The sequence below is a fragment of the Siniperca chuatsi genome, linkage group LG23 (assembly GCF_020085105.1).
Source record: "Siniperca chuatsi isolate FFG_IHB_CAS linkage group LG23, ASM2008510v1, whole genome shotgun sequence".
NCBI classification, from domain to species: domain Eukaryota; kingdom Metazoa; phylum Chordata; class Actinopteri; order Centrarchiformes; family Sinipercidae; genus Siniperca; species Siniperca chuatsi.
In genome coordinates, this window is record NC_058064.1 from 16,834,460 (window position 1) to 16,862,311 (window position 27,852).

Here is a 27,852-nt window from a genome sequence, read left to right on the forward strand (position 1 = left end):
TTTTAATGGTCAAGGATTTAAACGATTCAGTCCAGAGAACTACACCATGGACCTCTTTACCTTTGCAGAACCCTCTGACTTTCAAATGTGCACGGATGATTTTCGCATGAAAGCATTTAATGGAATATCGTTTGTTTCAATATCCCCCATAAAGTAACTTGGTCATATCCAGCCCATTTAGATTGGATTGCAAGCATAGTTCCTCAAACTCATTTAGGGATTTGACGGAATTCAAAGAGATCTTCAGAGGTAACCATTCTGCCCTTGATTCAGGCTTTTTCATTTCCATTATGAATTCAAACGAGGTTCGCCTGTCAAAATCCGCGCCCTGATTTGTGGAATTTCCATTCTGACTGCATACTTCCATGAGAACCCCTCCTCAGGGACCTAAGGGAAATCATTCATGTATCACCATTTTTTAAAGAGTCGGAAGTGTCCCAGGTACTTGCACCGAAAGCCATAACCCCCTCCATTTTGTGAGCGTTAAATGCTCAACCGATACTCTAACCTTAATGTAACGTATTATCCCTTAATTTCCCTGCTTCACGCAGCCCTCTTTCATGTAAAGGAATGCACTATGCAAGAGCTTTTAAATGAAGTCATATTTCAACCTAAAGAAATTCGAGTTGAATTCCCCATTTCTTGAGTAAATGCTCATTTACCATGGAAACTGAATTGGTACAGATTTTTGAGTCAAAACAAATTTGTTATGTACCAATTCTCCTTGGATTGCACCATCCTTTGATTTCAAACCTTTTGGGCATTTTCGAAGATGTTCAGGTTTCTTATAATCCACATTACTGATTAGATTTCCCTATTTATGGATTAAGGCAAATTTTACTGGAACCTTTTAGTATGAAAAAGGTGCACTTTTTCCACCCATCTTTGACCGGACATGGTTTTGCTTCTTTGTCAGACCTAATGGCAACCTAGTTAACCGCTATATTTAATGGATAAAATTGATGCCAACCCAGGAATCACCAATCCATAGGCCCGAGTCCCTTTGGTGGAATTTTCCGGTGCCTACATAAATATTAGTTAAATGTTCTGATAACCCAGTGCCTAACCTAAAAGGCAGGCCGCCGATCATTACACAGGAAGTTGGGATAAAGTCAATGGTCAAACATAAATGAGATGGATTAAATCTGCATCAATTTCGAGGTTCGCCCCTATAGCAGGTTCCAAATTTCACATGTAATACAGGAAAATTTTATAAGATGGCTTTGTAACAGTCACATGCACCTGTTTAAATCAAGGCCACCAACTGGCCTTATTTACAGGATGGTTTCCTGCAAATCATTATGATTACTTCATCAGCTGAATAGCCCCATTGACCAATGCCCTGGTTTCGAAACCTTTTAGGTTTCAAAAATTATGTCCTGCAGAACTCCCGTTATTGGCTGTCCCTTTCCAACTTGGAAAATGCAGTACATCTGAGTAATCTTTCGGGAAACCTTTCATAATGCTATTTAATGAATCATTTAAACAGATATTTAAATGTCATTACCAAACTGATGCCAACTTTAGAATCCATTTGTTATCCATTCCCTCGTTTCAATTTGATGCTTAACCCCATTTGGCCTTAACCTATGAAATCTATTTAACTGTGATTTTTAGGAAGAAAGCAGAATTAAATTTGGAATCCGGACATGCAAAACGCGGGATTCTTCTGTGCCGCAAGTCTTTTTACCTGATAAGGTTAGTTTTGAGCCGGAGCCCATCAGATGATCATACACCCTGGAAATCTCTTATATAGGTCAAAGACGGGAATTAAAGTCTGTTTCCCGTAACTATTTTAGAGAGCAATTCAAAGTCCATCGTCAACTTGGGCACTAAATTGCTCCCGTAATGTTCCCCGAATTTCCCTACTTTTCCAGAGTCAAGTGCCAAATTTCACCATGAACCCATATGGAAAGGCCTTTCTCATTAACCGAAAGTATTTATGGAAAATGGGCCCCACTTTGGATTTGGATTGGTAATCCGAAATCTTTTGAAATCTCTGAGGTCATTTGCCTTACACTTGCCATTGTCAAGCGGCATCCTGTGTAATCCAACTATTTTTGTGGAAATTGCAGAATCATAATACCCTCCGTCATGTCCAAACCGTTTTGATTTCAGGCATTTTTCCTGAAAGCATGAGCCTTGGGACCTATTTGTGAAATGTTCTTCATTCACGTAAAGACTTTCATAAGCAATTGATTGATGATTTCACGTGAGCAAGGCCGACCTATTATAAATTTTTTACTAGATTTCGTTGTCAGAAGGTCAATTTGGAATTAGGATGTTCATGGGATGGTCCATTCTGAATTACCTATGATTTAGCACGAAGGGTTTCTGGAATTTTAAGGTTCCGAAAACCGCATTCCAATCTTAATGGAACCCTTTTACTTTGTCAGCCTTTTTTCAGTTCCAGTACGAATCCCTGGGCTGGCCAGCAGCTACTTTATAATGTTGTTCTGGATGTCACTAAAATTCTGTAGAATGGACTTGGCACTGGGGACTCCCTAGAAGGATTGGACTGGAATCCTTTACTAGAATGGTCAAGGAAGAATTGCAAGACCGTAACCATCCTTCACCACTACTAACGGCCTTAGGTTTAAAATTTTCTGATAATCAATGAAATTATCAGAAGGCCAAGCTTGGAAGCCGATCCAGTTCCCATAAATACAAAGAGATGGCATATCAGCGCGGGGTTTGCTTTCCTCTGTCAGTTCCCGAGATTTAACTGGTCCTGATTGGCCGGGAAATTCACAAACTTAATTAACCAATTTCTATGAATAGCCCATTATGTGATGAACTAAATGCCTTTCTGAAACCTTTATTTTTCACAGAATTTAAGGCATTGCTTACTTGCACCACCTTTGAATTTCCCAGCCCTTGCGATTCTATGGAATGATTTACTATTCACATTTCAGGAATTGCCTTATTTCATTGAATAATGGAATTGAGTCCTCGGTGAGCCACTTTATGAATACCGGTTAATGTTATCCCAATCCAAAACTCGCAACCCTCATAATACTTCGGCCCGTACCAAATTATTTACTGGGACTCTCAGCAATTGATTACACATCCTCTGTTGGAATCCGTTTAATGGTAAAACCATGTAGAATTAGAAATAAAGGAGACGCTGAATCCCAAACCATCCCTCGACAGTCCCTTTTGGATTCTCTATATTTAGTCATTGGGATCTATGAATCCAGACTTTGGCCAATTTTACCCACAAGTAAGAAGCATGCCTTGGCTATGAAGTAACCATTTGCCCTTTGACCTTGTCAAATGCATCCTTCATTGTTGCAGGCCACTGACCATTGTGAATTCCCAAACATTCCCAAGGCCAATGGTTTCCGGTCTTCGGAACCTTGGAATATTCTAAGAGATAAACTTGAACTTTGGGGTTCAAACTACGATTCGGTCACGTATGGATGTTCCCTCCTTGACTTGTCAGTACATTTTCCATTGATTAAGGCAATGTTCCGTTTGCCCAACTATTTATGAATTTGACATCCTAACTTTCAAATGTATTTGAATAGGGCCCCTATTTTGTACCACTTAAAATTTAGTAATCGGTGTACAATCATTCATAGAACCCACTTTAGAAGGTCACATTTTCAATGTGGAATCCAGCTGTTACTTCAAAATTTCATTGCCAACTGCCGACGAATCTTCCGCTTTCCGCCCTATCGAGGTGTTTGAATTCACATTATGATATTTAAATTAATAACATGGCAACTTCGAGGCTATCTTAACGCCTCGAAAGATTCTAGAGATGATTCACGCAATGGTTGCTTGACTTAAAATCGTTCCCCCCGGAGACTCATGGATGAGCAGACATTCCATGGCCCTGTTGTAAACTTTGCTCTATATCATAATTTCAGAATGAATTCGGCTGTTCCCTTACTGAAGGCACCAAAATAATTCAAATATACATCCGCTACTGTAAGCTCATTCTTCTCTAAAGTCTTGCCTCCGAATATTTATCTTTCTTATCAAGTAGATTAAAGTGCCCATAATCCTTACCTTACCTTTGCACTGTACCTTTTTTAGAGATAAAGAAGGCGTGTCCGATTTAAAATTCGCATCACAAGACTTGAGTAATGTCTTTTGGAATTAACTTCAATTTAGAGATTTAGGGAATTTCCCAATCAAACATTAAAGGATTGCAAACGTCATTTTAATCCAAGATCGTTATGATTGGCAGTGCCAATTCCCTTTTAAGGTTTCCATCGAACCTTGAAGGCAGAACCTTCGCATTAACAAACTTATGTTCTGTTCCCATTTTTCCGGACTTCATAAAATGGTTTACATCGGTCAAACAACATTGGATCACTCAGGTGAGCTCCGCATGTATCAAAGGCCCCTTTGGGAGCGCCACTGGATTACTTCCATGAAGTTTCAGGAATGGCCTACTTTGGCACCGGGCAATCAGAACCCGTTTCACGAAATCTTTATGGATAAAGACAATTCAATGATTGGATTATCATTTGTTAATCAGTTACCTTTTTTATGATTTAAGGCAAGTCAAGGCCACACCATGGAACTAAACTTCAACCCCATGTCCTATTATTCACCATGTTATTTAGCAGCAAGGTTATCGCGTGCAATTTTAAAATTTTCCCACGTTACAATCTTATGATGAATTTTTCCTGGATTGTCAGCAATTTCGTAAACCCTTACAGGAAATGGTTTCGTAAGGTTTTAATGATTGGTATTTATTGAACGAAATACCTGGTTGCTTTTGGACTGAGCCGTCCCTGTGTACCAAATTTTTTATGTATTCACAGCCACGACAATTATCCCATAATATATTCGCACTCCACTTTTCCCAGGACCTTGTCAGGATTACTTTTTATTGTGCCAGATGTGTTCAGCCAACGTGAATACAGCAGGGAGACCTGCACCTAGAAAGGTCACCTTTATAAAGGCCCATAATTTACAACATGTAAACTATGGAAGTTGGGGGTTCAAATTGGCCTCCCAAAAATTTGTGCAACTGCGCTCTTGAGCCTTAGTATCCATTCCCGGTAAACAATTTTTTAAGCAATTTGAAAGTCATTAAGATTAATGTTGATTCCAATAACATTCCAAACCTGCGGCCCATTTCAGTGTACATCATGTTTCGACTCTAGACAATGTGGGTTTTATTCTATATCTAGATTGATGGGAAATCCCTTATTTTCCCAGTGACCCACTGGTTCATTGGAACGCTAAATTTTTATAATTCACTTATGATTTTCGGGAGAAGTGGCCCTTCATTTGTCACGGGACTTTTCAAATCGGCAATCGGTTACATCTTGAGAGCCTATTTATGAATGGTCCATACTAAAGTTGCATTTCATTAACTAATCCACGAACCTGGCCCGAACCTATTTTTTGTTGTTATCCATAAGACTTAATATTAATTGGAATTCGTCGTACTAATTTCCAAAACGTGACTTTTTATTCCATTAGTTTTATCAAACTGAAGCTCGAAGCTTGGTTCGGTTTTCAATCTTGCTGGAAATAAATTTCCTCCTAACTCCATCATAACTATTCCGTATTCATGTTTAAGAATAGGTAATGGTCAACCCCCCATTTGGACTTTGACACTACCATTTCGACAATTCGGTTGGAATGCCCTATCATTTGACTTATTAAATGAAATTAATCTATTTCACCAACTACTAAGACTTACTGAAATTCCTAAATGTGCATACTGCATTAGTTAACATTCTGCCTATCATGGACCGAATAATGGAATCGTCCTCAAAATTCCCTGATTGTCCATTCATCCAATGCGAATTTACCCAAGGACTTTTGTTTGGAGCATTCACATTTATGATAATTTTGAAAAGAATCACGGATTGGGAGGGCAAACTTCCCGTGGATTCGTATGGTTCAATTTCTGTAATCTAATCTTCCGGATGTTCACTGGTCCTTACATTGACCCCATTTTTGATGTTGCCACCTTGCCTACCTACCTACAATTCTTTGATTGGGTAAGGCCTTTTCCTAGGAACCTCATAATGGGAAAGCTGGTTTCTTCCAGAAATTTAGAAGTCTTTAAACCATTAAAATTACGAGCCCAAACTTGATGATTTAATACCGTAAGACTTTTGGTATCCTATATAATTTGGAAGTGCTATCAATAGCTGGTCCAATAAAATTAGGTTCAGAACCATTCTACAGATGCGGACTGGCACTGTTACCGGGGTTCCAAATTCCATCCTGGACAAGTCCGATGAACTTCACCTTCCCTGTCAATGGTAGCATTATAACCCATTGAATTTACAATGGTATGCCTCATTTAAATAGCGCAGAACAATGCAGAGACATGAAAGGCATCGGCAAGCTGTCGGGGAGGGGTTTCGAAAATCTTGGCCATCCGACAAGTACTTCTGATGGAGTATACTGGCCCCTTCATTTTGTGCACTGTGGACTCTAAATGCAGCAATCCGAGTTTACATCTCGGTGAAACCTCATTTTTATGATGAGTACAAGACAGAATTCAAAGTGTGCATCCGTCATGTAACTCAAAACCATTCGCCTCCTTCTGACCTTGTCAGCCTACTACTTTCTTTCCCAGTATGATGTTACAGGCAATGGTTCCTCTGACTGCAGCCAGCACCTATTTAGTGGAAATGTTGCTACATATCACGATAAAGACTTTGTCAGTAAGGTCAATTTTGGAATTAGAGATCGTTCACGTGGATTGGTCCACATCATGACCGATTGACCACTCAGTTGTTTCATGTTTCTCACTGCTACCTGAATGCCCGCGAGGCCTTTTGCCTGTAATCCTACTATAAATTTAGTTGTGATTGCTGGATTCACAGTCCAGACTGCAAATCATTACACCATGGAACCTCTACGGTCTATGGCAAGAACGGCTGACTTTTCTTTCCCAGTATGATGTTACAGGCAACGGTTGCTTTGAAACACTCGCTGTCAGAAGTGGGATTCGAACCCACGCCTCCAGTGGAGACTGCGACCTGAACGCAGCGCCTTCGACCGCTCGGCCATCCTGACTCCAGACAGGTCCCGTTTAGTGGAAATGTTGCTACATAGCATGATAAAGTACATTAACCATTACACAATGGAACCTCTACACCGCCTCTCCAGATTGTTCTGAAACAGTTTCTTACATGATATCACCATGTATGTTATTAAGGCATACATGAGACATGAAAGGCATCGGAAAGCTGTCGGGGGAGGGGGTTTATGACAATCTTTGGCCATCCGACAAGTACTTCTGATGGAGTCGCCTCCTTCTGACCTTGTCAGTACTGTCAATTTTGGAATTGGTTGTTTCATGTCTCACTTCTACCTGATACTACATGCCACCATGCTGACACACTTTGACTTCTGTTCTGACTTGATTAACGCATTGTACATTACCTGTCCAGCACCAAACAGCAGACAGACAACGTTAGCAGCTAGCTAAGGAACATATGTATTAGCAGCTAAAGATCCAGATATCCAAGAGTTGATGGAGACCAAAAACAGAGGTAAAAGGAGAGTAAATATTGGACTTAAATTTGTCGGGTGGACATAAACTCGACTTCATCTGAATGATCATGTTGCTTCGTAACTGCCGGATGTGTAAATAGGCACCTTGCTAACATTTTCGCCATATCAACTTAAAAGGTGATGTCTGTGATGTGTTTACAGTTTTCTTCTGCTGCCGCTAAGTGGCCTGAAAATCAGTTATTGACAGACATTTCTGAAAAAACTTTAACGGTTTCCTCTTACTGGGAACCTTGCATCTTTCATAGGAGAAAACAAGAGCTAAACTAACAGATTGGGAATTTAATCTCCATGTAAATATGTGTCCAGCAGTGAAAATCTCCTTTGTAAACGCAGCAGTATTAGAACAACATCAAGTTTAGTGGAGTGGATACAAATAGAAGTAGGGATAACTGTAAAAACACCCTGCAGGGGCAGTTGGTTTTGTCTACATATATCACTCACATGCTTATTAGTGGTACACAAAAGAAAGAACATATTCTCATGGTAAAACAAGGAATTCAGCTTCATTGTATTTATATAGTGGGTGAGTGCACGACTGAGAGAAGGAAATCCCAGACCTCTTTGCGGCGCTGAATGTTTAAGTTTGAACACATATAAAGTGGTTGTTCAAACCAGAGAGCCCAGCGTCCTGTAAATTAAATTGATCACTTGGAGTGACGACTGGTATGCATTTCAAGGTAATGCAAAATATGTCATTTTTAGGCGGTGAACCTGCGGGTCCAGCCTCATGTTCTGTGGTGGTGGTCCAGGGTGATGGGGGCATTGTCATGCTGAAGATTCACGGCTTCCAAAATTACAGCAAATGAGACAGCTAGAGACCCAAAACTTTCTCCCAACAGCTGGGAGATGTTAAGAACAAGATCCCCCTCAGTGGCTGTAATGAACATTAATGAACAGACCTAAAAGGAAAGATGTAGGGAGATGAAAAACAAAGAGGCGGTCATGGAGAAGACAAGGGGAGGAGAGAAAGAGGCTTTGTTTGGTGAGAGGCTTTGAGAAAAACGCTGAAAAAGGAAAATGTGTTTTGGTGTGAGTAGGTTGAGAGGCACTCTAAATCCCAAAAAGCCTGTCCCAGTAACTGAAGGCCTCTAGCATGTAGCCTATATCCTCAGTTACACACAGCTCCAGCCTGAAGCCTTCAACAGATTGATAACTGTCCCACTCCTGCAAGGGGTGAGAGGTCAATGTTGAGACCCACAGAGCACTGGAAAACAACATGGCTATTAACAATAAAATGCCGGAAAATGTGCTTTAGAGAATTCTAAATCCAAAAGCTAAAGGGGCTCTCCATTTTTAAGTATTTATCTCCTATGTCAAATTAAAGCATTAGTCAAATTAGAGCAAGTATGTATCTTCAGTTGTAGTGTTTCTCCAAATTAAGACCTCATTTCCCATAAATCCTGTTGCTTGGTAAGGCTCATGTCATGGAAAACTCTGAAAGCTTCTGCTCAGTTTGCACTGTTAGAACGTCACACTCTCTCTGATTTCTGCTGTAAAGCAGTGGTTCCCAATCCCCGGGCCGTGGACTGTATTGGGCCATGACAATCTGATTCGGCATGAAAGCTGAATAACTTAATACTTTATTTATTCAGTAATGACAATGATCTTGGCATGATCTCTGTGTACTGCATCTTTCTCCGTCACTCCTACAACAGGATAAAGATTTTGAACTAAATTCGTCAGAACACAAGGTCATTAGTCTGCCTCACCTACTTAAAGTAGCTACTCAATCTGCATGTTCTGTGTTCTTATTACTGTTTGCTAACATGAGTAAAAAGCAAAAACTTTAAGAGGTTGAGAAAGCTCAAGGGTTTCTTTTTCAGGAGGTAGGGTAACATTGTCAATACAGAATGATCTGTGGTGCAAAACAAGGTGGGAACCCCTGCCATAAAGCAATCCATCAGATTTGCCTCCAAATCCAGGCTGGTAGCTCACTGTGTAAATTGTAGCGTCTGGGCTGGATTCTACAAAGCAATTGATTTTAGTGGAGGACACTCAGTATCCCATAATCCACTGTGCACTGTCCATTGTGTATTGGAGTGTTCACAAAATCCTTGTCCACTCGCAAAGTCAGGAAACTCCACTGTTTGTCTATAATGTCTCTTGCGTGCCCCCCAACTTTATGTAAGGGTTAGAGTAAGACTAAGTTGCTAGAGTATCTATTCAACTGTCCAAACATCAGAGAAGAAGCGTGCATAGAAGACAATCGTGCCCGGCTGAAGTTACAGGAATTGGAATCTGATTGGTTTTGACTCTGGTGGGATGACATGTTAGCAAAACAAGAATAAAGAAGTTTAATTGTGCAAAGTGCACTTAAATGAACTAAATGTAAACAACAACAATATCAACTTTCCACTGTGTATTTTCTGTATATGAACTCAAGCTTTAAATGGCACAGTGAATCCACATATGTCCCTCAGTTGATCTAAATACTGCAGGTCAGATGGTTTGGGAGATAACTCTTCCAGTAACTGGACATTCACAGGTTTGGGCTGCAAGAAAACAAGTGCATCAGTGCTGGATGATTCCTGTATTTTTTTCACCGTCAGATGGCTCCTAAACTTTAGAGCAGGAACAGTTACTAATTAAATTAATTAAATGTTGCCACTGGCGTTTAGTTTCACCTTGATCACAAACTGCTGTCACACACACACAGGGACTATCCTTCCACCAGTGAGTTCTCTTTATTAAAAGCACTGTATTTCACTAGTTACTCTTTGTCAAAAGATTCCGTTTACTTGAAGCCCCGAAAGGTCAGATTCTGTAATTATGGAAAACATGAGTCATTATTTTGCCTGCTCACAAGGTATTTTGGAAGGTCTGTTGAAATTTCAGCTCTCCTTCAATCAAATAAACAAAGGATATTTTAAGGTTGTTTTGTCTGTAAGGAGTGTTTGGAGCACATACTGTACTGTTGTTGCAGGGGAGGAATCCACAAGTTGAAGTACACATACCTAAAGATAGACAAATCAATCCTTGCAATATAGTAATGTATACTATTTGATTGGTCTCCATTAAGGAAATGTCATATCTGTAGATTATTAATTAAATAAAAGGCTCTAACTGTCTAAGAAAAGCATACTCTTTGTCAATTCCTTGACAAATTGTCTTCTGTTTTTTTTTGCAGGGCAAAGTATTTTCGAGGGAAGAAGCTGAACGGAGAGTATGAGATCCGGGTGGAGCAGGTATGGTGGATTTTTTACATAAATTCTGCTTAGTTAGATATTTTAATGAATCATTTCAAAACTATGACAAAACTGCTTAGTTATTCAGTCAGCATTTAATTAAATAATATTGTGGATGACCTTCAGTTTTTAGCCACTGAATTTCATCGAACAGAATATTTTTAATAGATTATTTCTGAGGCAGAAATTATCTAATTGCCTGAAGTAAACCTCAATGAGTGCAAGTTTGCTAACTCACGCTAACTATGAAAGTGATAATAACGACAAGGTGTACCAGTATAGAAAAAATGGCTGTTTCTTGAGCTGAGTGCATTATTTTTCTGTATCAGAACATCTCAGACTGAATTATCGCTCTTATACCATGGCAATTTTTTCACAATATTAAAAACTGTGCCACTGGGATGAGTCGCCTTCTGAAATCTATTATACACACCCTGAAAATACAAGACTAGACTGTTGGGAATTTGATTATGGCAACCCTGACCTTTTATATCCAACAAGCTACTTTAAATATACATTTAAACTTTACTTTAAAGGAATAGTTTGACATTTTGGGAAATATGCTTATTGACTTTCTTGCCAAGAGTTAGATGAGAAGATCAATACCACTCTCATGTCTGTGCGTTAAGTATGGAGCTAATGCCCAGGTTAGGTTAGCTTAGTATAAAGACTGGAAGCAGGTGGAAACAGCTAGCCTGTGTAACAATGATAATTTGTGTTTTTATGGGGAGTTATGTGCTTTAACTCTTTCTTGTTGAACTATTAACTATTTACTATTTTTTACTAGCTGTTTCCCCCTGCTTCTAGTCTTTATGCTAAGCTATCACTGCCTAGCTCTAGCTCCATACTTAACGGACAGACATGTATCAGTCTTCTCACTTAACTCTCGGCAAGCAAGCAAAGAAGCACATTTCCCCAACTGTTGAACTATTCCTTTAAAGTAGCCTGATTTTAATTCAATACGATTGTGTCAATATGATTTACAGTATGCACAGAAATATGTGTATAAGTCTAGACATACAGTATTTACAGTGTGTAGATAACATCTAATCTACTTCAAATAACTGTTCAGTTATACATCTGCAAACCATTGTTGAGACTGGGGCTGTCTTTGAAATGGAGTGGTGGGTTTTTATGAGAGAAGGAAAAAGGGACCACAAAAACCTCGACCGGTGATTTTATAGCCTATTTGCTCAACTCTCTACTGTTGTGGTCACATCCGCTATCTGGGACGGGGTGCGGTTGGAATAAGAGTCAAGATTTTTCTATTAAATGTAAACTTACATGGATTTTTTTGTGGTGTCACAAATTTTGAACCTCAATAAAAATTTGGCAGAGTTAATTAGGCCCCTTAAGTTGATAGTGATGGGGACCATAAGAGCCCCCCCAAAGCTCAGCTAGAGCTCCAACTGACCTACTTAGATCTTGTTGGACCCTCCACTGTTTCCCAGATGCTCTCCGCGTTGACGATAACAAGTCAGTCGCTAATTGCCTTCAGCAGCCAGACTCTTCATAGGCTGTTAGTGCACCTCACTGAGAGCCTTAGGATAATGGAAACCCAATCTCTGTGTGAGAAGTTAGTGACATGCTGAGATGAACCCTTTTAGGGGATGACAATAAAAGCAGAGAGACCCATTGCACTTTCTCCCTCTCTCTTCAATCCCACTTTCTTGTTGGCTTTTTAACATCTCTACCCAGCAATCATTTTGGCATTGAATAGATGTTTTTCAATGGCCTGCACCAACACTGAAACATGGCACCAACATTAAGGTAAAAGCAATCTTAGTAGTTAAAAGCTGCTACCTACATTTTATGCATTTTACATTTATTTACTATAGTAAATATCTTTCTAATTTTAGTTCAAAACATCTCTAAAGGATGTTTTATATTTACCATAAAATGTTAAAATATTGTAATCATTTCTATCTTAGTTGGATGGACAATGACCTTGCCCAACATATGCTAGCTGTCATCTATCAGGTTCATGCTGTTCAAGCTCTCTGAACCAGTGCTCACAAGCCCCAAACTAACATAACTCTTCTCTGGCTTAGTTGCTGCCATATAAGGTACCATCTCTGGACTCCAGCACAGACTCACCACAGCATGTGATGCTGCAGTGGGGAGGCCTGATGCCGATCTGCATCAAAGAGAAAGAGACTTGGCTTTGATTCCTGAATGTAATATCTGTCATTAAGGCTACGCTGCCACCTGTACCTACCCAAGCCACTGTTTTGTTGTGGATCATTCCTTCTCATTTACATGACCCGCTTTGAAGTTACATTTAGCAGACACCTGAGGTCCTATGTCCACCAGGTAACGCTTTTTATCCTATGAACAAATGCTCATGTGAGCACCGGTGGTGGTTCTTTGCGCTACTAAGTGACTGATAAAAACAGGCTTGAGCCATTGCTTTGTTACAAAATTATGAAAAATCAGTAGTAGTTCTTGATGATCTGAGTGCCAAAAACATGCCATGCGATCCTCACTGTCAGACAGCATACCTTTTTTGATTCCAAATAAAAACTCAGCCAGAAATGTAAAGACAGGGTCTCACTGACACGTAACGTCAGAGCCAAATGCAAAAAGGTCTCTATTACACTTAACATGAATAGAACTGGGAGTTGTATATTAACTTCTTTCACTCTCACTCTGTCACTTAATCCCTTGTGGTTTGAAAGGAGAATTAATGTAGAGTTACATTAGGTGAGTGCTCATATATCATGAGCCTGTGACTCATTGAAATCATGAGATCCAGAAAACCGATAAAACCAAGACAAAGAAAACAAAACAAAAAAATACCGTCATACAGTTTTCTCTCTGGTATGTACCTCTTCTTTTTTTGCAATCATGTCATAATCCTACCAGCTTTGTGAGGCTGGACTTGTGCACAGTGGTGCTTTGGGCTAAATGCTACTGTCAGCATGCTAACATGCTCACAATGACGATGTTAAAATGCTGATATTAAGCATGTAATCTATACCATGTTCATCATCAAAGTTTAGCATGATAGCATTAGCACTAAACACAAAGTTGAAATAGCACTAAACACAGCTGAAATAGTTACAAGTTACTCCCTGTAAAATCACATTTTTTTGTTCTTACATTTCGGTTTGTGTATGGATTAAACAAACAAAATACAATGTGTCAATTTTCTTTTTTTTAGGAGCCAGGCTAGCTGTTCTCCTGCCTCCGGTCTTTATGCCAAGCTAGCATAACTCCAGCTACACACTTAACACAGAGGCATGAGAGTGGCATCAATCTTCTCATCTAACTCTCTGCAAGAAAGAGAATAAGCATATTTCCTGAAATATTTAAATTTTTATTTAAAGGCGCAAACTATGATCCAAATGTAAACCCCCCCACCAAAACTGAATACACACAGTAATGAAGAGAAAGGACTGGAACCTGTTATGACTCTCAAAATGATAAGCATTTCTTTGATAGATGAACAAACACAAAACAACAAGTCAAGTTAATGTTTTCTGCTTCTGTTAGTTGTTTTTTTTTACATCCGTAAACTTGTATGCAACAAGTAAAACTGACCTATATTTTCAATTATGACCAGGTGAAAAACACAAAATGCTGATAACTAGGAACAACTCTTCAATTATGTCTGTAAATTTAGCCCAAATTGATATGATCATAAAAATGAAGGATAAGTCCTTTAAAGTGAGGCTTTGTAACTTTTTCTGCCACATGTGAAAATTATGGGATAATGCTAAAAGAAAAAACCTGAAAACAGCTACAAAGCCAGTGACTTGTAAAGTCAGTAATCTGTTTTATAGCAATATTTACATCAAGAATGCTAACATTAGCTAACATTAGCCATTGCTACTGATCATACCAGACCAAGTAAGACCATAGCAGACAAACCACTGAGTTCATTGAAGTGAGCAAGGGTGGGTTTTATTGTTCAAGTATTCAACTTTTCATTTATAAGAGGAAATTTGTGTTGTTTCTCCTTTCAAAAGTTACATAGTCTCAGTTTAAAGGTAGAGCCCAGCTTCTGACCCACTTGTGTGTTATTTTCTTTATAAATATTTCCTCAGGTGGCTGAAGATAATTTGTCCCACTGACTCAACCGATTTCAGAATCAGAATCAGAAATACTTTATTGATCCCCAAGGGGAAACTCTTTTGTTAGAGCAGCTCACTATCATGTCAGTGCACACAGGAATAGAAGTACTAAGCAAAAAATATAATACACTATAATACACTATAATGCAGGTCAGATAAGTACCAAGTGGGTACAAGTATAAAATTAAAATAAGTGCGAAGTACAAAGTGAGTTTACCGGTTGATGATAATAATACGGTATAAAGTAATAATCCATGAACTGTAAAGTTAAGTGTAGCTTATTAAGATTATAATGAGATGGAGGATATTGCACAGCAGTAATAGAAGTATGAATACATTTCAATAAATTAAACTGAAAACAGAGTATATTGCACAGCAGTATTAACCCAGAATATTGCACAATTATGTCAAGTATTGCAGAGATGTTAATGATGAATGTCCAGTTTAATCACTTAGGGTCATATAGACTGACACTTAGAGGGAGGAGTTAAAGAGTTTGATGGCCACAGGCAGGAATGATTTCCTGTGGCGCTCTGTGGTACTTTTTGGGGGGATGAGTCTTCTGCTGAAGGTACTCCTTTGTTTGACCAGCACGTTATGGAGTGGGTGGGAAACACTGTCCAAGATGGCATGTAGTTTGGCCAGCATCCTCCTCTCTGACACCACCGCCAGAGAGTCCAGCTCCAACCCCACAATGTCACTGGCCTTACGGAGCAGTTTGTTGAGTCTGTTAGCGTCCGCTACCCTCAACCTGCTGCCCCAGCATGCAACAACATACAGGATAGCACTGGCCACCACAGACTCATAAAACATCTTTAGCATTGTCCAGCAGATGTTGAAGGACCTCGGCCAAACAGAGGTGGCTCTGGCCCTTCCTGTAAAGAGTCCAGTTTATTGTCCATGTGTACTCCCAGGTACTTGTAATCCTCTACAATGTCCACACTGACCCCCTGGATGGAAACCGGGGTCACTGGTGCCTTGGCCCTTCGTAGGTCTACAACAAGCTCCTTAGACTTTGTCGTATTGAGCTGCAGATGGTTCTGCTCACACCGTGAGACAAAGTTACCCACCACAGCCCTATACTCAGACTCACCACCGCTGATACATCCCACCACAGCAGAGTCATCAGAAATCTTCTGAAGGTGGCAGGACTCTGTGTGGTAGCTGAAGTCTGTGGTGTAGATGGTGAAGAGGAAGGGAGAGAGGACAGTCCCCTGAGGGGGCCCAGTGTAGCTGACCACGCTGTCTGACACACAGTGCTGCAGACGCACATGCTGTGGTCTGCCAGTCAGGTAGTCAACAATCCAGGACACGTGGGGGGCATCCACCTGCATCGCTGCCAGCTTCTGGACACATATGCTTGCCACTTTACACTTGGACCCAGAGATCAGGTGCACTGAAAGTTGTCACCCTGCATGTGATGTTTCACACTTTTAAAATTAGTCCACTGTGAAAAATGTCGAAATGAATGTTCACCTGCTGTAATCAAAGTTGATTGCAGACATGATGACACTCAACAAAAGGCTGCCAAACAAAATGCCTGTTTGCTACCCACAAGCCCTGCAAAGTCATAAACACTGCAATTTACACAATTGGACAAATTAGGCAGTTAAATTTGAAGGGGTTTGTTGTTTGTGAAAGAACAAGGGGCAGTTCTTCACGGTTGCTGGACCATGTGTGGTTTGGGTCGGGCAGGCCAACATCTGCTCAGCAGGCATATGACCTCAGCGCTGTCCACACTCCTTTCTGCTGCAGTCATGGCAGCTCACAGGCAGTTGGCTGTATGTTATCCGTAGCCTTTTTTGGCTGGTATTTGCACATGACATAGGGCATCTGGGTAGAACTTGATCAAGACAGATGATTTGGTTTGGTACTTGCTGCAGACATTTGACTGATCCAGCTGCCCCCATGCCCTGTTGCATTTAGCATATGTCTTAGATTTCAACATTTAGTGCCTCAATGGATTATTTCACTGTTGTACAAGGTGGTAGTGATTAGCGGCAAATACTTCTCTATGGTGCACATGAATGGACCACTGTACTTCAGACTTCTCAATTGCAACAGTATGTGATTCAACCGAGTTTATCAAGGGTTACTAAAAATTCAGAGGTAGTCAACAAAAAATTCTGCCCTGCAGCTACAAATCAAATCATTACAGTCTGTTCTCTCATAACATTTGTAAACGAAACTGAATAGCTTCATCTCCTATAACTCTTAACATGTCAGCTTACCACTTGCCAGACAATTTTTGCACATTCTTATTCCCCAGTAAGCATGCATTACAATCCAAAAGTAATGGAACAGCTCTATTCAAAGCTGTATTTCATCCAGGTCTTGGTTGGTCAAGGTTTTCCCTATTGAAACTAAAGAGGTGAAGCAATAAAATAAGCATTTTGTGTCACAGAAAAAGCATCTATTTTCAGAAGAAAGGAAACCACACAATAAGAGGCTCCATCTGGGCTAGAACGATTTTATCAGCTTTTTCAGTTTGGTTGTCCTCTTGGGACCAAAAATTAAAAAAAGAACTATCAGTGGAACAATGTCAGTGTTAAAAGGAATATAATAGGCATTTGTGGAGTGGAAAAAGGAAAGTTCAGTAAGGTTAATTATGGCCTAGATCTGTGTAAACAGTTGGTTCCTTATAATACCTGGCTTTGTAATTAGAAATCTTAATAATGTGATACATTGTATTCAAGTGCTCTTTTCCATAATCATCACGAAAAAATAAACTTTATTTTCAGTATTGAATCTTTATTGTTTTTTTAGATTTTCTATTTCTTACTTTACAGCTGACAGTTCAACTGCTTTAATCTCTTACTCTTCATATGACAGTTCAACTGCTTTCAGTGCTTACTCATTAACCAATAATTTCAACTGCTTTAATGGATTAGACATTGACTGACATTTTAGCTGCTTTCATGTCTTACTCTTTAACTGACATTTCAAGTGACACTTCAACTGATTCTTACTCTATAGCTGATAGTTGAACTACTTCATTTGACATTTGAACTGTTGTCATTGTTTACATGCACTCACTCCACTTTTTACAGTGCACACACTTCAACTATCTCTAGTGCTTCAACTGAAATTACAACTGCTTTCATGGTTTACAGTTCAAGTGACGTTCCAACTTTTATCTCTAATTCTTCAAATGACAGTTCAACTTACACTTCACCTGGTGGTTCAATATTCTTACATGTCAACATTTCCATAGCTTAGACTTGGACAGGCATTTTAGCTGCTTTCTTTTCTTCAGCCAACAGTTCAGCTGCTTTCAGCTTGTGCAAACTATTCAGCTACTACTACTACTCAAACTGACCACTCACCTGTCTACAGGGCTTAAACTTCAAACTGAAATTTCTAATTCTTTCAGCCACTACACTTCAATTGATTTCAGCTGCTTTCAGCTCTAAGACTTCAACTGAAACCTTAGCTCATTCAATGCCTCAACTTAAACTGACTTGAAATGCTTCAACCCAAACTACAACTTCCTTGTAATATTTCACATTCAATGAAATAACATTTTAAGACATTTTGACCTGTTTACATTTTCTTTAGAACGTTTATCTTTTTATAGTTATCTTGCTGCCAGAAAAAGTTGCAGATTATAGTTGAAGAACAAACAACAGAAATACAAGCTCCTCAGTAAGGTGAAATATTCAGCTAAAGACATCGCAACCATACTGTCTTCCGTATTTTTGTTCCTCCTAAAAAGTTGGCTGAAAGCTATTTTTGAAATGAGAAGAGTCAGCTCTGGATGCAGTTGTCCCATGTATCACTTCCCATTTTCCTTTCCCAGGGCTGAGCTGCTCCAAGACAAGTGTCTGAATGTGTTACCGTGATGGTAACCATGGTGCTGTGAAAAGCCTCCTGCTCTGGCTTCTGGGCCTGTGCCCTGCACTAGCCACTTCATCCATTACTGCCCAATGACAGTGGTTGTTAGCACTCCTCTTACCCAGAAGCAGCCAATCAGAAATGACGTGTAATGCTCAGCCCTTCTCACTCTCTGATTTTATCTGGTCGCAGCAAAAGTCAATGTAGTCCCCTGTGTTTGGGATGGGATTTGTTTAGGAGATGCAATGATGAAGGATGTGTACATGTGCATATGAGTGTCTGTGTGTTTGAGTGTGCATTTGGGTTTGTTATGCAGTCTTTCTTAGCAAGGCATGTGCTGCTGAGCACACAGATGTTTCTTTCAGAGGCGGTTATCAGTAGAGAAGAGCTGAGAAAAGGAATGGAGCCAAGTGTATGTCATTGAGGCACATTGAGTGTGAGTGGCGCCTCATTGTCCCCTAAATAAGATTACGGCATTTACTCGCCCCCTGCTCTTCCTCTTAGAGTGCAACACAATAAATAAAAGAAGTGGGTGTTTTTTCTCTTGGCAAAACCCCCCAGTTTCGTTACATTGGCACAATTCAAAACCAACTCACTCCCCCATACAGAATTTACATGGGCCACAGTGCAGGGTGAAAGGGAAATTTATCCCTGAGAGAATATTGCTGATAGTATTTCCTTTTTATGTAGATGAAAGCCCATATAAAGCTTGGTAAAGCAGGCTTAAAGTCTCAAATGATGATCACAGTATGAGAATATGAAGATAGCAAAGGACTTAACTTGCTATGCAAATTGGCAGGAGCTGGGTTGAGTAGAGGGTCAGCTGGAAGATTTGCTTCCATCCCTATCCATGTGGTGTTTTTGAAGGCTGATCTAAATGAAACGTGTTGCCTGTTTGTTGAAGCCTACAACTGCAGGTTTGCGTTGTTGTGAGGCTATCACAGCATCAGCTAATGATTAGCTTGCTGACATTCAAACAGCTGCTCTTTATTGTGCCAGCTGTAGGTTTTGTGTGCAAATCACAAAATGTTCATAAACAAAAATAATTCAAGATAAAGTTTCCTGAATTTCCAGTGTAGTTTTAAACTGCTGCTTTTTCCTCTTTAAGACTGTGGTACCTCTGGCTTTTACTCTTTATACCTGCATTAATTGATGTTTTTGGCCACGTGGGGGCAGCACAACAAGCTGTAAACACAACACTGACATGCTATTACCTTGTAAAGTTGACATACTAACATGTTAGCAAGCAGTTCTCTATTTACACATTTAACAGACAGAGCAACATTATCATTGATTTGGACAAATGTAAGCTGTACACCGGCTAGTTGCCAACTTTGTCTGTCTACTGCTAAATCAGAATCAGAATCAGAAATACTTTATTGATCCCCGTAGGGAAACTCTTTGTTACAGTAGCTTGCCTTTATGTCAGTGCACACAGGAGAAGTACTAGAAAACGATATGATACACTATAAACACTATAAAACAGGTCAGAAAATAAATTAAGTATCAGGTCGGTATAAGTATAAGATAAACTAAGTGTCGAGTACCAAGTGAGTTTACTCGTTGATGATGAAAGTACAGTTTAAAATACAGTGTCACCAAATATGTAATAAGTAATAGTAATAGTAATAAGTTGAGGTGCATGTACTGTCAAGAGTAGTAGAGGTATATAATATCAATACAATAAAATGAAAAACTAACATGGGAAAACTAATATTGCACGGGAGTAGTACACAGAATATTGTACAATTATTATTAAATATGGCGGAGATGTAATGCTCAATGTCCAGTTTAGTGACCTAGGGTCAAGACCTAGGGTCAAACAGACTAACCCTTAGAGGAAGTTAAATAGTTTGATGGCCACAGGCAGGAATGACTTCCTGTGGCGCTCTGTGGTGCTTTTTGGTGGGTCTTCCGCTGAAGGTGCTCCTTTGCTTGACCAGCACGTCATGGAGCGGGTGGGAGACACTGTCCAAGATGGTGTGTAGTTTGGATGCTAAAATGCTCAGTGGAACTGAGAGGAATTGTAGAGTTGAGTGATAATTCCCTGTGGGTTTGTCATGAGTAACATCTTTCACATTACACAGTCATTTGACTAATTGTTAATATCAAAAATTTGATTAGAGCAGCTTTAAAGCTCTAAGTTGATCCACTCAACTATCAAGCAGGAAAACAATGTCAAAATCACAGTGCCCCATTTTTCAGATTGTACAGGGGATAAAAATAAACTGTGATACTAAGTATCTTTGCAATTAGAAGATAACTTTTTCAAAGTTCTTGAGTCTACACAAAGGCTTCATGCAAATGTTATAAGCTATAAAGGGTTCCATGCCGTGTGATTAAGCTTTTACTTATTTTTACATAGCCAGTCCATGGTTTTAATCCATCGACCCTTCAGTCACAAACCTATGTCTTTGATTGGCTGACTGCCATATGCTATTAGTCATGTGCTGCACATGTGTGCAGGGCTTCACTCCAAAATGCAATATATCCTTTTGAGAAGGAATTTGCTCCCTGAAATATTTGAATAGCATAAATGATTCTATTCAACCAAAATAAACTTAACATTTTAAGATCACTTTATAAAATCACTTCTATAGCATGAAATGCTATAGTATAGTACTCAGTAAATTAAAATCTACTGTAGAGGTTGATTTTTTTGTTATGGTAATAATCTCTTCAGACGTAGCCCGTGGAGTATGATACACACTGATGCAATTACAATAATTTTGGGTCAGGCTCTCCAGCCAAAAGCAGTTCTGACATACATTGTGATTGTGTTTTTCTGTGTTCAGTGGCAGTCTGCTGTGGTCACGTGACATTAATAGCAGAGCTGATAAACAGAGCTGAACTCCTGGCCTCAGTATGGCACATGCATGAATGGCATTTGCATTTGATTATGTTTTTCCTTTGAGTAACATTTCATTATTAAACACAGCTTCCCTTTTATGCAGTGTTAAGAGGGAGTAAATGATTGAATCTGGTCCATTGCTGACTCAGGTTTACTCACAGACAAATGAAATGCAGCCATGTTCTTTTTGTAGTGTTGTGTTTGGTAGTCGACCACGTCATGTCAAATTGAATTTTTGTTTTTCCACAGAGAGTCAGCAGGCTGCTTGTTTAGGGCCCATTAAATCTAAACTACATTAGTGTCTCTTCTCCTACTTAAAAGTGATGTGAAGACTAACAAATGGCAGCGTTTTATGTATAAGGGTCAACTGGCTGCTGTTTAGCATCCCTCCAGGGCTTTCTGTAGCTGGAGTTTACGATGATGCAGCCTTGATGTTGCACCCTGTCAGGGAACATGGGATATATGTTGATTCAGCAGTGTGTTAGACTGACTGAATCATTCTCTGTGAGCCAAGCAGCACTCAGAAATACTGTACCTCCACTTCCCTTCTGAGGAAACATGGAGAGCATGTTCAGAGTGAAGCAGGGTATCTGGCAGAATGCTGAATTTTTTTCTGGGGCTGTTTCCTTTGTGCCACAACCATAATCAAGAACAGCTTCTTAAACATTTAGCAAACTATAATTATATTAGTAGCTAAAATTGTATGACTGTGCTATACAGACATGTTTACTACACATGTAGCCTTCTTGCAGTGTGGCTACTGGTTGTCCTTCATGAGACAATCATCCATAAGCCCTTTTGTTGTAAATATATACACGTTTTAAAACTTGTATTATACTGTGTTGTATTATACCTCAACTTTATTAGCCATCAGTGCCACAGAAGAAGTCAGATGTTTATGACAAGTCAGACTACATTTGCAGGTGATGTTCACTGTTCACAGCATTCCTTTTATCAGTGGTTTTGAGCTAAATGCTAACAGCAGCATGCTAACATGCTACCAATGACAATGTTAACATGCTGATGTAATGTTTAGTATAATGTTTACCATGTTCACCATCTAAGATTAGCATGTTCACATGCTAACAATAGCTAATTAGCACTAAACATAATGTACAGGCTGAGGCTGATGGGAATGTCATACATGTTTTGCAGGTATTTGGTCATAAAGCAAAGTATCGCAGAAAATTAAAAATAATGTTAGTTTGATGCACTTCCGACAGAAGAGTGCTCTGTTGCACCTGTAACCACACCCAACAGTGATGTCACAATGTACGGGCACACCCTGTAGAAGTAAACTTCTACATCACTTTTCAGCTACTGCTAAGTTGCTCTTTAAACTATATTTTGAGTTACAGTAAGTGTGTTTTGACAATGTGTATTATAATACTGACAAAAAGACGCTAGAATGAACATCAGTTGAATTAAAAAAACAGACAACAAACACTTATTTCTCACACTGAATTTTCACTATTTAATAAGAAACCTTTTGTGAAAATGAATTGTGAGCATTAATGTGACAGAAGAAAAGTTCATTTCAGGAATGCTGAATTCAGTCAAGAGCATTAACATCAATACATTTCTCGACTGCAGTGACAATCATTAGCAAGAAAATTGAATTGTCCTTCTCTGGTCTTTGTCCATCTAGAAAGTCCATTCCCAGAAGTCGACTGTCGCCCCTCCTTTCGAGTATCTCTGGGAGTTTGACTAAGTCATTAGGTAGCTGGGCTACAGCCTTTCACAAGGCTCTCACTGTCCTGGAGGCCGCAGACTGGGGATAACTCAATTTGCCTCCTCTCACCACTCTTTCTGTCTCTGACTCTTGTCTTTTTCTCACTGGTGTGCAAATGCAGAAATGTAAAATGAAGTCAACATGAAAGAATCTATTGTCTGTACTGTCTTGGTGGTCGGAGGTACTTTTTTTTCTCTTCTTTATAGGAAAGATATTAAAGAGCTAGAGCCTACATCTGTAGCTTCATCATATGACTTTCATGAGTCAAAGGTATGAAAACAAGAGAATGTTTTTACTTTCACTTTTTAAAATGAATATCTGTCAGAAAGACCTTTTGTTCATTGGAGTACTGAGTCAGTGAGTTCAATTACCGTAGACCAACTTGACTTTATACAGTATGTTGAATCTTTTTTCTTTGTGCTCCCCAGGCGGAGTTCTCAGAGATCAACCTGGCCTCCTACGTCAACTCGGGATGTATGATGGACATGCAGGTCAACAAAGGTGGCACCAAAGTGGTCAGGTAAGATGCTTGAGGACGCAAGAGCACTTGAGTCCTTTGACGCATTTGCCCATGCAATCTGTAATCTGCCTCAGTGAGCCTACACAAAGACTCCAGTTCTTTTCTCTCAGTGGCAGTGAGCATTACTGTGTATACTCTATATAACATTGCTTGCACTCGGAGAAATCAAGGCTGTAATGTGATTATGCCATCGGAAAACTAAAAAAAGACTTCTTACCCTATTTCAACCTTGGTGGGAAATTTTGTGACAATGTTGAAAAAGGAAGGATTCAAAATATTTAATCTCGTCACCTCTTCCACTGTTTTCATGTGCCTTTGAACATTGTTTTAGCTCTAATTCTCACAATGTCACCAAATTTGCTATTTCGTATTGAAAAATTCATTACGTTATACAACCAGGAGTTTAAGATAAGCAGTCTGATCAGCACTCTGACAATACTAATAATTCCCATTAGGCCATTGGTTTCCATGCCAACTCTTGTGGTAACCAGGATGTTTGTTTGAAGCTAGTTAAGCTAGTCTGTGCGCATGTACTTATATTCACTGTCTAGAAATCAGATTACTTTTGAGTCATATAACCCATTATTACAGCTATTGTGGGCTGACAATTTATACATCACCTTAATGTCCATATTCACAGCAAAGAATACATTGTCTCAATCAAACTCAAAACACATGAGTCATTTCTATGCTATATTTGGCTAACTGTTGAGCATTTGGGTAATTTGGGTTCATCTGAAATTTTAAAAAAACCTTCCCATATTGCAGTAGCAGAGGTGGCCTCTGGCCAGTAAGCAACTCCTGTAGCAGAAACAGTTAGACACGTGAAGCTGGGTGTTTAAATAGACTCTCTTAAGTTGGAACTCAAGCAGATCACTGATGATCAGCTGATCTGGGTGGCAAAGATGTCTTCATGCTCCTGCCTCAACCTACGCTATGAATGCCATTAGTACATTAAAAAACAACCACAACAACCAATTTTATTAACAAAATCAATATAAAAAAATCTGACATCACAGTTTTAAAGCAGCTATGATCAATATTTTTACATTAACAATGGGTCACATGACTACTTTTAATATAGAAGGGGACGCTCATGACAAAGCCACAGTAATTATCAACCGACAGTTCCCCTCAGCTCTACAGAGTGATTAGCATCTTTCAGCTCATTGTTCGGTTTACCCCCACAACTTTACTGTTTTGGTTCACTCTCACAGCTCTCATCAGCATTGTTTCCAGCCACAGCAGGCATCTTTTTTCAGCAAAATCACTCTAAAACCTGACTGTACGCTACCTGCCCAGCCTGAAGCAAAAGACAGACAAAGTTAGCAGCTAGGTTGTGGACATAATTTAGCAGCTGAAGAACCAGATATTTCCTTCACGAGTTAGTGGAGACCAAAAACTGAGCTAAAAAGGCGAGCGAATAATGGACTTAGATCAGGTGGACAGATACGTGGTTCCAAATGAATGCTAACATTGGCATTAGCATGCTCCATATCTGATGGATGTGTGAATAAGCAACTGCAAACAAGCTTGCTATATCAACTTAAAAGGTGATAATATGTCAGTGTTGTGTTTATAGCTTGTTTCCGCTGCCCCAAAGTGACCAAAAAATCAGTTAATACAGGTTTAACAAAAAGTAGGGGTATTAAATGGCAGAGTAATATACATAATTGATATAAAAAGTTATGAAGTCTTTTGGCTTCAATTTAATCAAAGCTTTTGGAATGGGAGGATTACAATTAAAGTAAAAAAAATGTTGTTGCTAAACTGTATGCTGCATCATCTAAATATAAATTTTTTCACGAAAGACATTTTGTCACAGCAGGAAAATCACAGGTGTAAATAATACAATTAATGAGGGCTGAATTCCATTTAGCTGCTTCAGTTTCAGGGTCCTGGCATTGTACATGTTGGCTCACTGTGACACTTTAATGACTCACTGAGACACTTGAATAGAACAGAGCCGGGGTTTTTTTTTATAATATGACCTCCAATAATCTTTTAAGTACATTTTGGATCTGAACTATTAATCCCCCTATATCATAATCCCCTTTATAACATAGGCATTGAATTATTTATCATTTGGTAACACAAATTACTTTTTATTATCATTCCATGAAAGCCATTAGTGCCTAGTTAGTTAGTTAACCTACACTTGGAGGATAATAGGAAAAAAAAACTTTAGTATAGAGATCAATATTTTTGCTGCAAATAGTACTACTACTTCCTCACCTACACCTGCAGTACAACCATTTTTTTCAGATGTCTTTTTTCTTATCTGGTTGTTATATTTACCCCTCAGCTAGCTCTCTCCTTCACATGCCAGCCAGTGTCAGCCCACTAGTCCTCGTTTTAGCCTTCTTGGGGAATAATCAGATAATCTGTGTTTTGGCCTGGACTCCACGTGAATTTGTAAACTAACTTTCTTATCAGTGGTGAAAATAGCATTTGTACCGGAAATGGCCTCACCATGCAGTGCTGTGGGAAATCAAGCGAGTATAATTACAGGAGCAGTAACACGACTGATGTTACAATGCAACCTATTGTCAGAATCGACACAGAGGTCATTGTGTGTGTTGACAATTTTTTTGGTGATATTGCTGTAATGATAGAGGAGCCAAATTGGCTGCAGATGGTCTGACTGCTGCCTTGTTCACAAACACTGACATTCACTGCCAATTTGTTGTGGTTTAGCTTGTCATTTATGACTCTGAACTTGACTACAAATAGTATAATGGTTGTTTGTAGCTGGCAGTCAAAGTCACAAGTTCAAACTCCCAAAAGTTGTTATCTTTCATTGAGTAAGATGCTGAAAGTTTCTCTGGATAAAAGATCAGCTAAAAACCCCAGAGTGTAAACAGATTCAAATATGTCCTTGTGATAGGTTATAGCCAATGAAAGCTATTCATTCTTATTTGATAGCAATGTGTTTCATTCTCAGCCAGAAGAATGTTGTAATACGTCCACAGATAGACACAGGACAGACATAACACTAGTTTCCCAAGCACAAACTAAATGCACTCTGTCTGATTACATTTTTCTGTGTGTGTGTGTGATCATGTGATGGCTGCACACATGCATACGGGCACATTTACACTGTAGTGTATATTTAAAGCAGGTTCCTGCTCTTCCACGTGTCTTCTGGCTGTTCACAGCACTCTGACCTCTGACCTCTGTCCACAGGCATGCTCTCTGAACACATCTCATCTGCTGACTCCATGCAGCAGCACACTTTCTCACAGTTCTGTGGTTTCAGGGTTGATTATGCAGTGAGGTTTCTCTCACTTGTGCCATGTTTGCTACGCAGTACAAAAATATGAATCTACTGTACGATTAAAGGCACCCAATGGAATGGAGACAATGGATCTCACATGATAACTTAAGAGTTAAACTAGGAAAACAGGTTATATATAATGTGTGGGAATCAGATTCTTGTTTATCTTGTTTAGGGTTTGTACACTGTTGGTTCCATCTGTCTTTACATCTGACATCAACATGCATACTGATTACAGTGCATCTAGTGACTGCTCTGTAATCAGAGCACATGTATAATATGCAGGTGTAAATGTAAAGATTCAGTCATCCAAACTAGCTTTGAATGTGATCACATAAACATTTAGCCACCTTTAGCATCAAAGTGTAAAAGAAGTGCATCTGAGCTTAAACAAGACTTAACTTTGAACCTGGACTGTCAGGATACTGATCGCTTTGGGGAGATGGTGTGTGCTAGGTGTGAATTTAATGAGACCAGGGGCCAGATGTTTCAATGATGCATACGCACAAGAAACATGCATATGCTATCTCACCACACAAAAACTGGTATTCAGAAAGTCAGAATGTGCGTACACGTGTTCCCTCTACACGTGTAGAGGGAACTCAGTGTAATATTGTAAAGTGAAAATGGAAAAACATGGTGAGAGACTGAATGAATGATTTTTTGCGAATCTACGCACCTTGCAATTTAAATCATGGTAGTCAAATGTGCAATATAAACATTTTTAAATGATGTGAGCTCATTTTTATTATTGTTATTTTTTTACATTGGAGGCATAATTTTATGTCACTCTATTTATGTTCTTTTCTTAATAAACTTTATTGTGAAGCACTTTGTAGAGTCTTGTTTCAATATGAGTGTTATAATCTTA

The 27,852-nt window shown here is 39.3% G+C and overlaps 1 protein-coding gene and 1 non-coding gene across 2 annotated transcripts in view; one reads left to right on the top strand and one right to left on the bottom strand.

Moving 5' to 3' along the window:
• LOC122871213 (synapsin-3-like) overlaps positions 1–27,852 on the top strand; it is a 146,397-nt gene that overhangs the window by 41,424 nt on the left and 77,121 nt on the right. Inside the window, exons 3-4 of the mRNA XM_044186031.1 lie at positions 10,634–10,691; positions 23,613–23,704. Of these exons, the coding sequence (XP_044041966.1) occupies positions 10,634–10,691; positions 23,613–23,704 (150 nt within the window). The remainder of the gene's footprint in view (positions 1–10,633; positions 10,692–23,612; positions 23,705–27,852) is intronic.
• On the bottom strand, positions 6,923–7,005 carry trnal-cag. The gene has a single exon. It is a non-coding gene; the product is annotated as a tRNA-Leu (tRNA).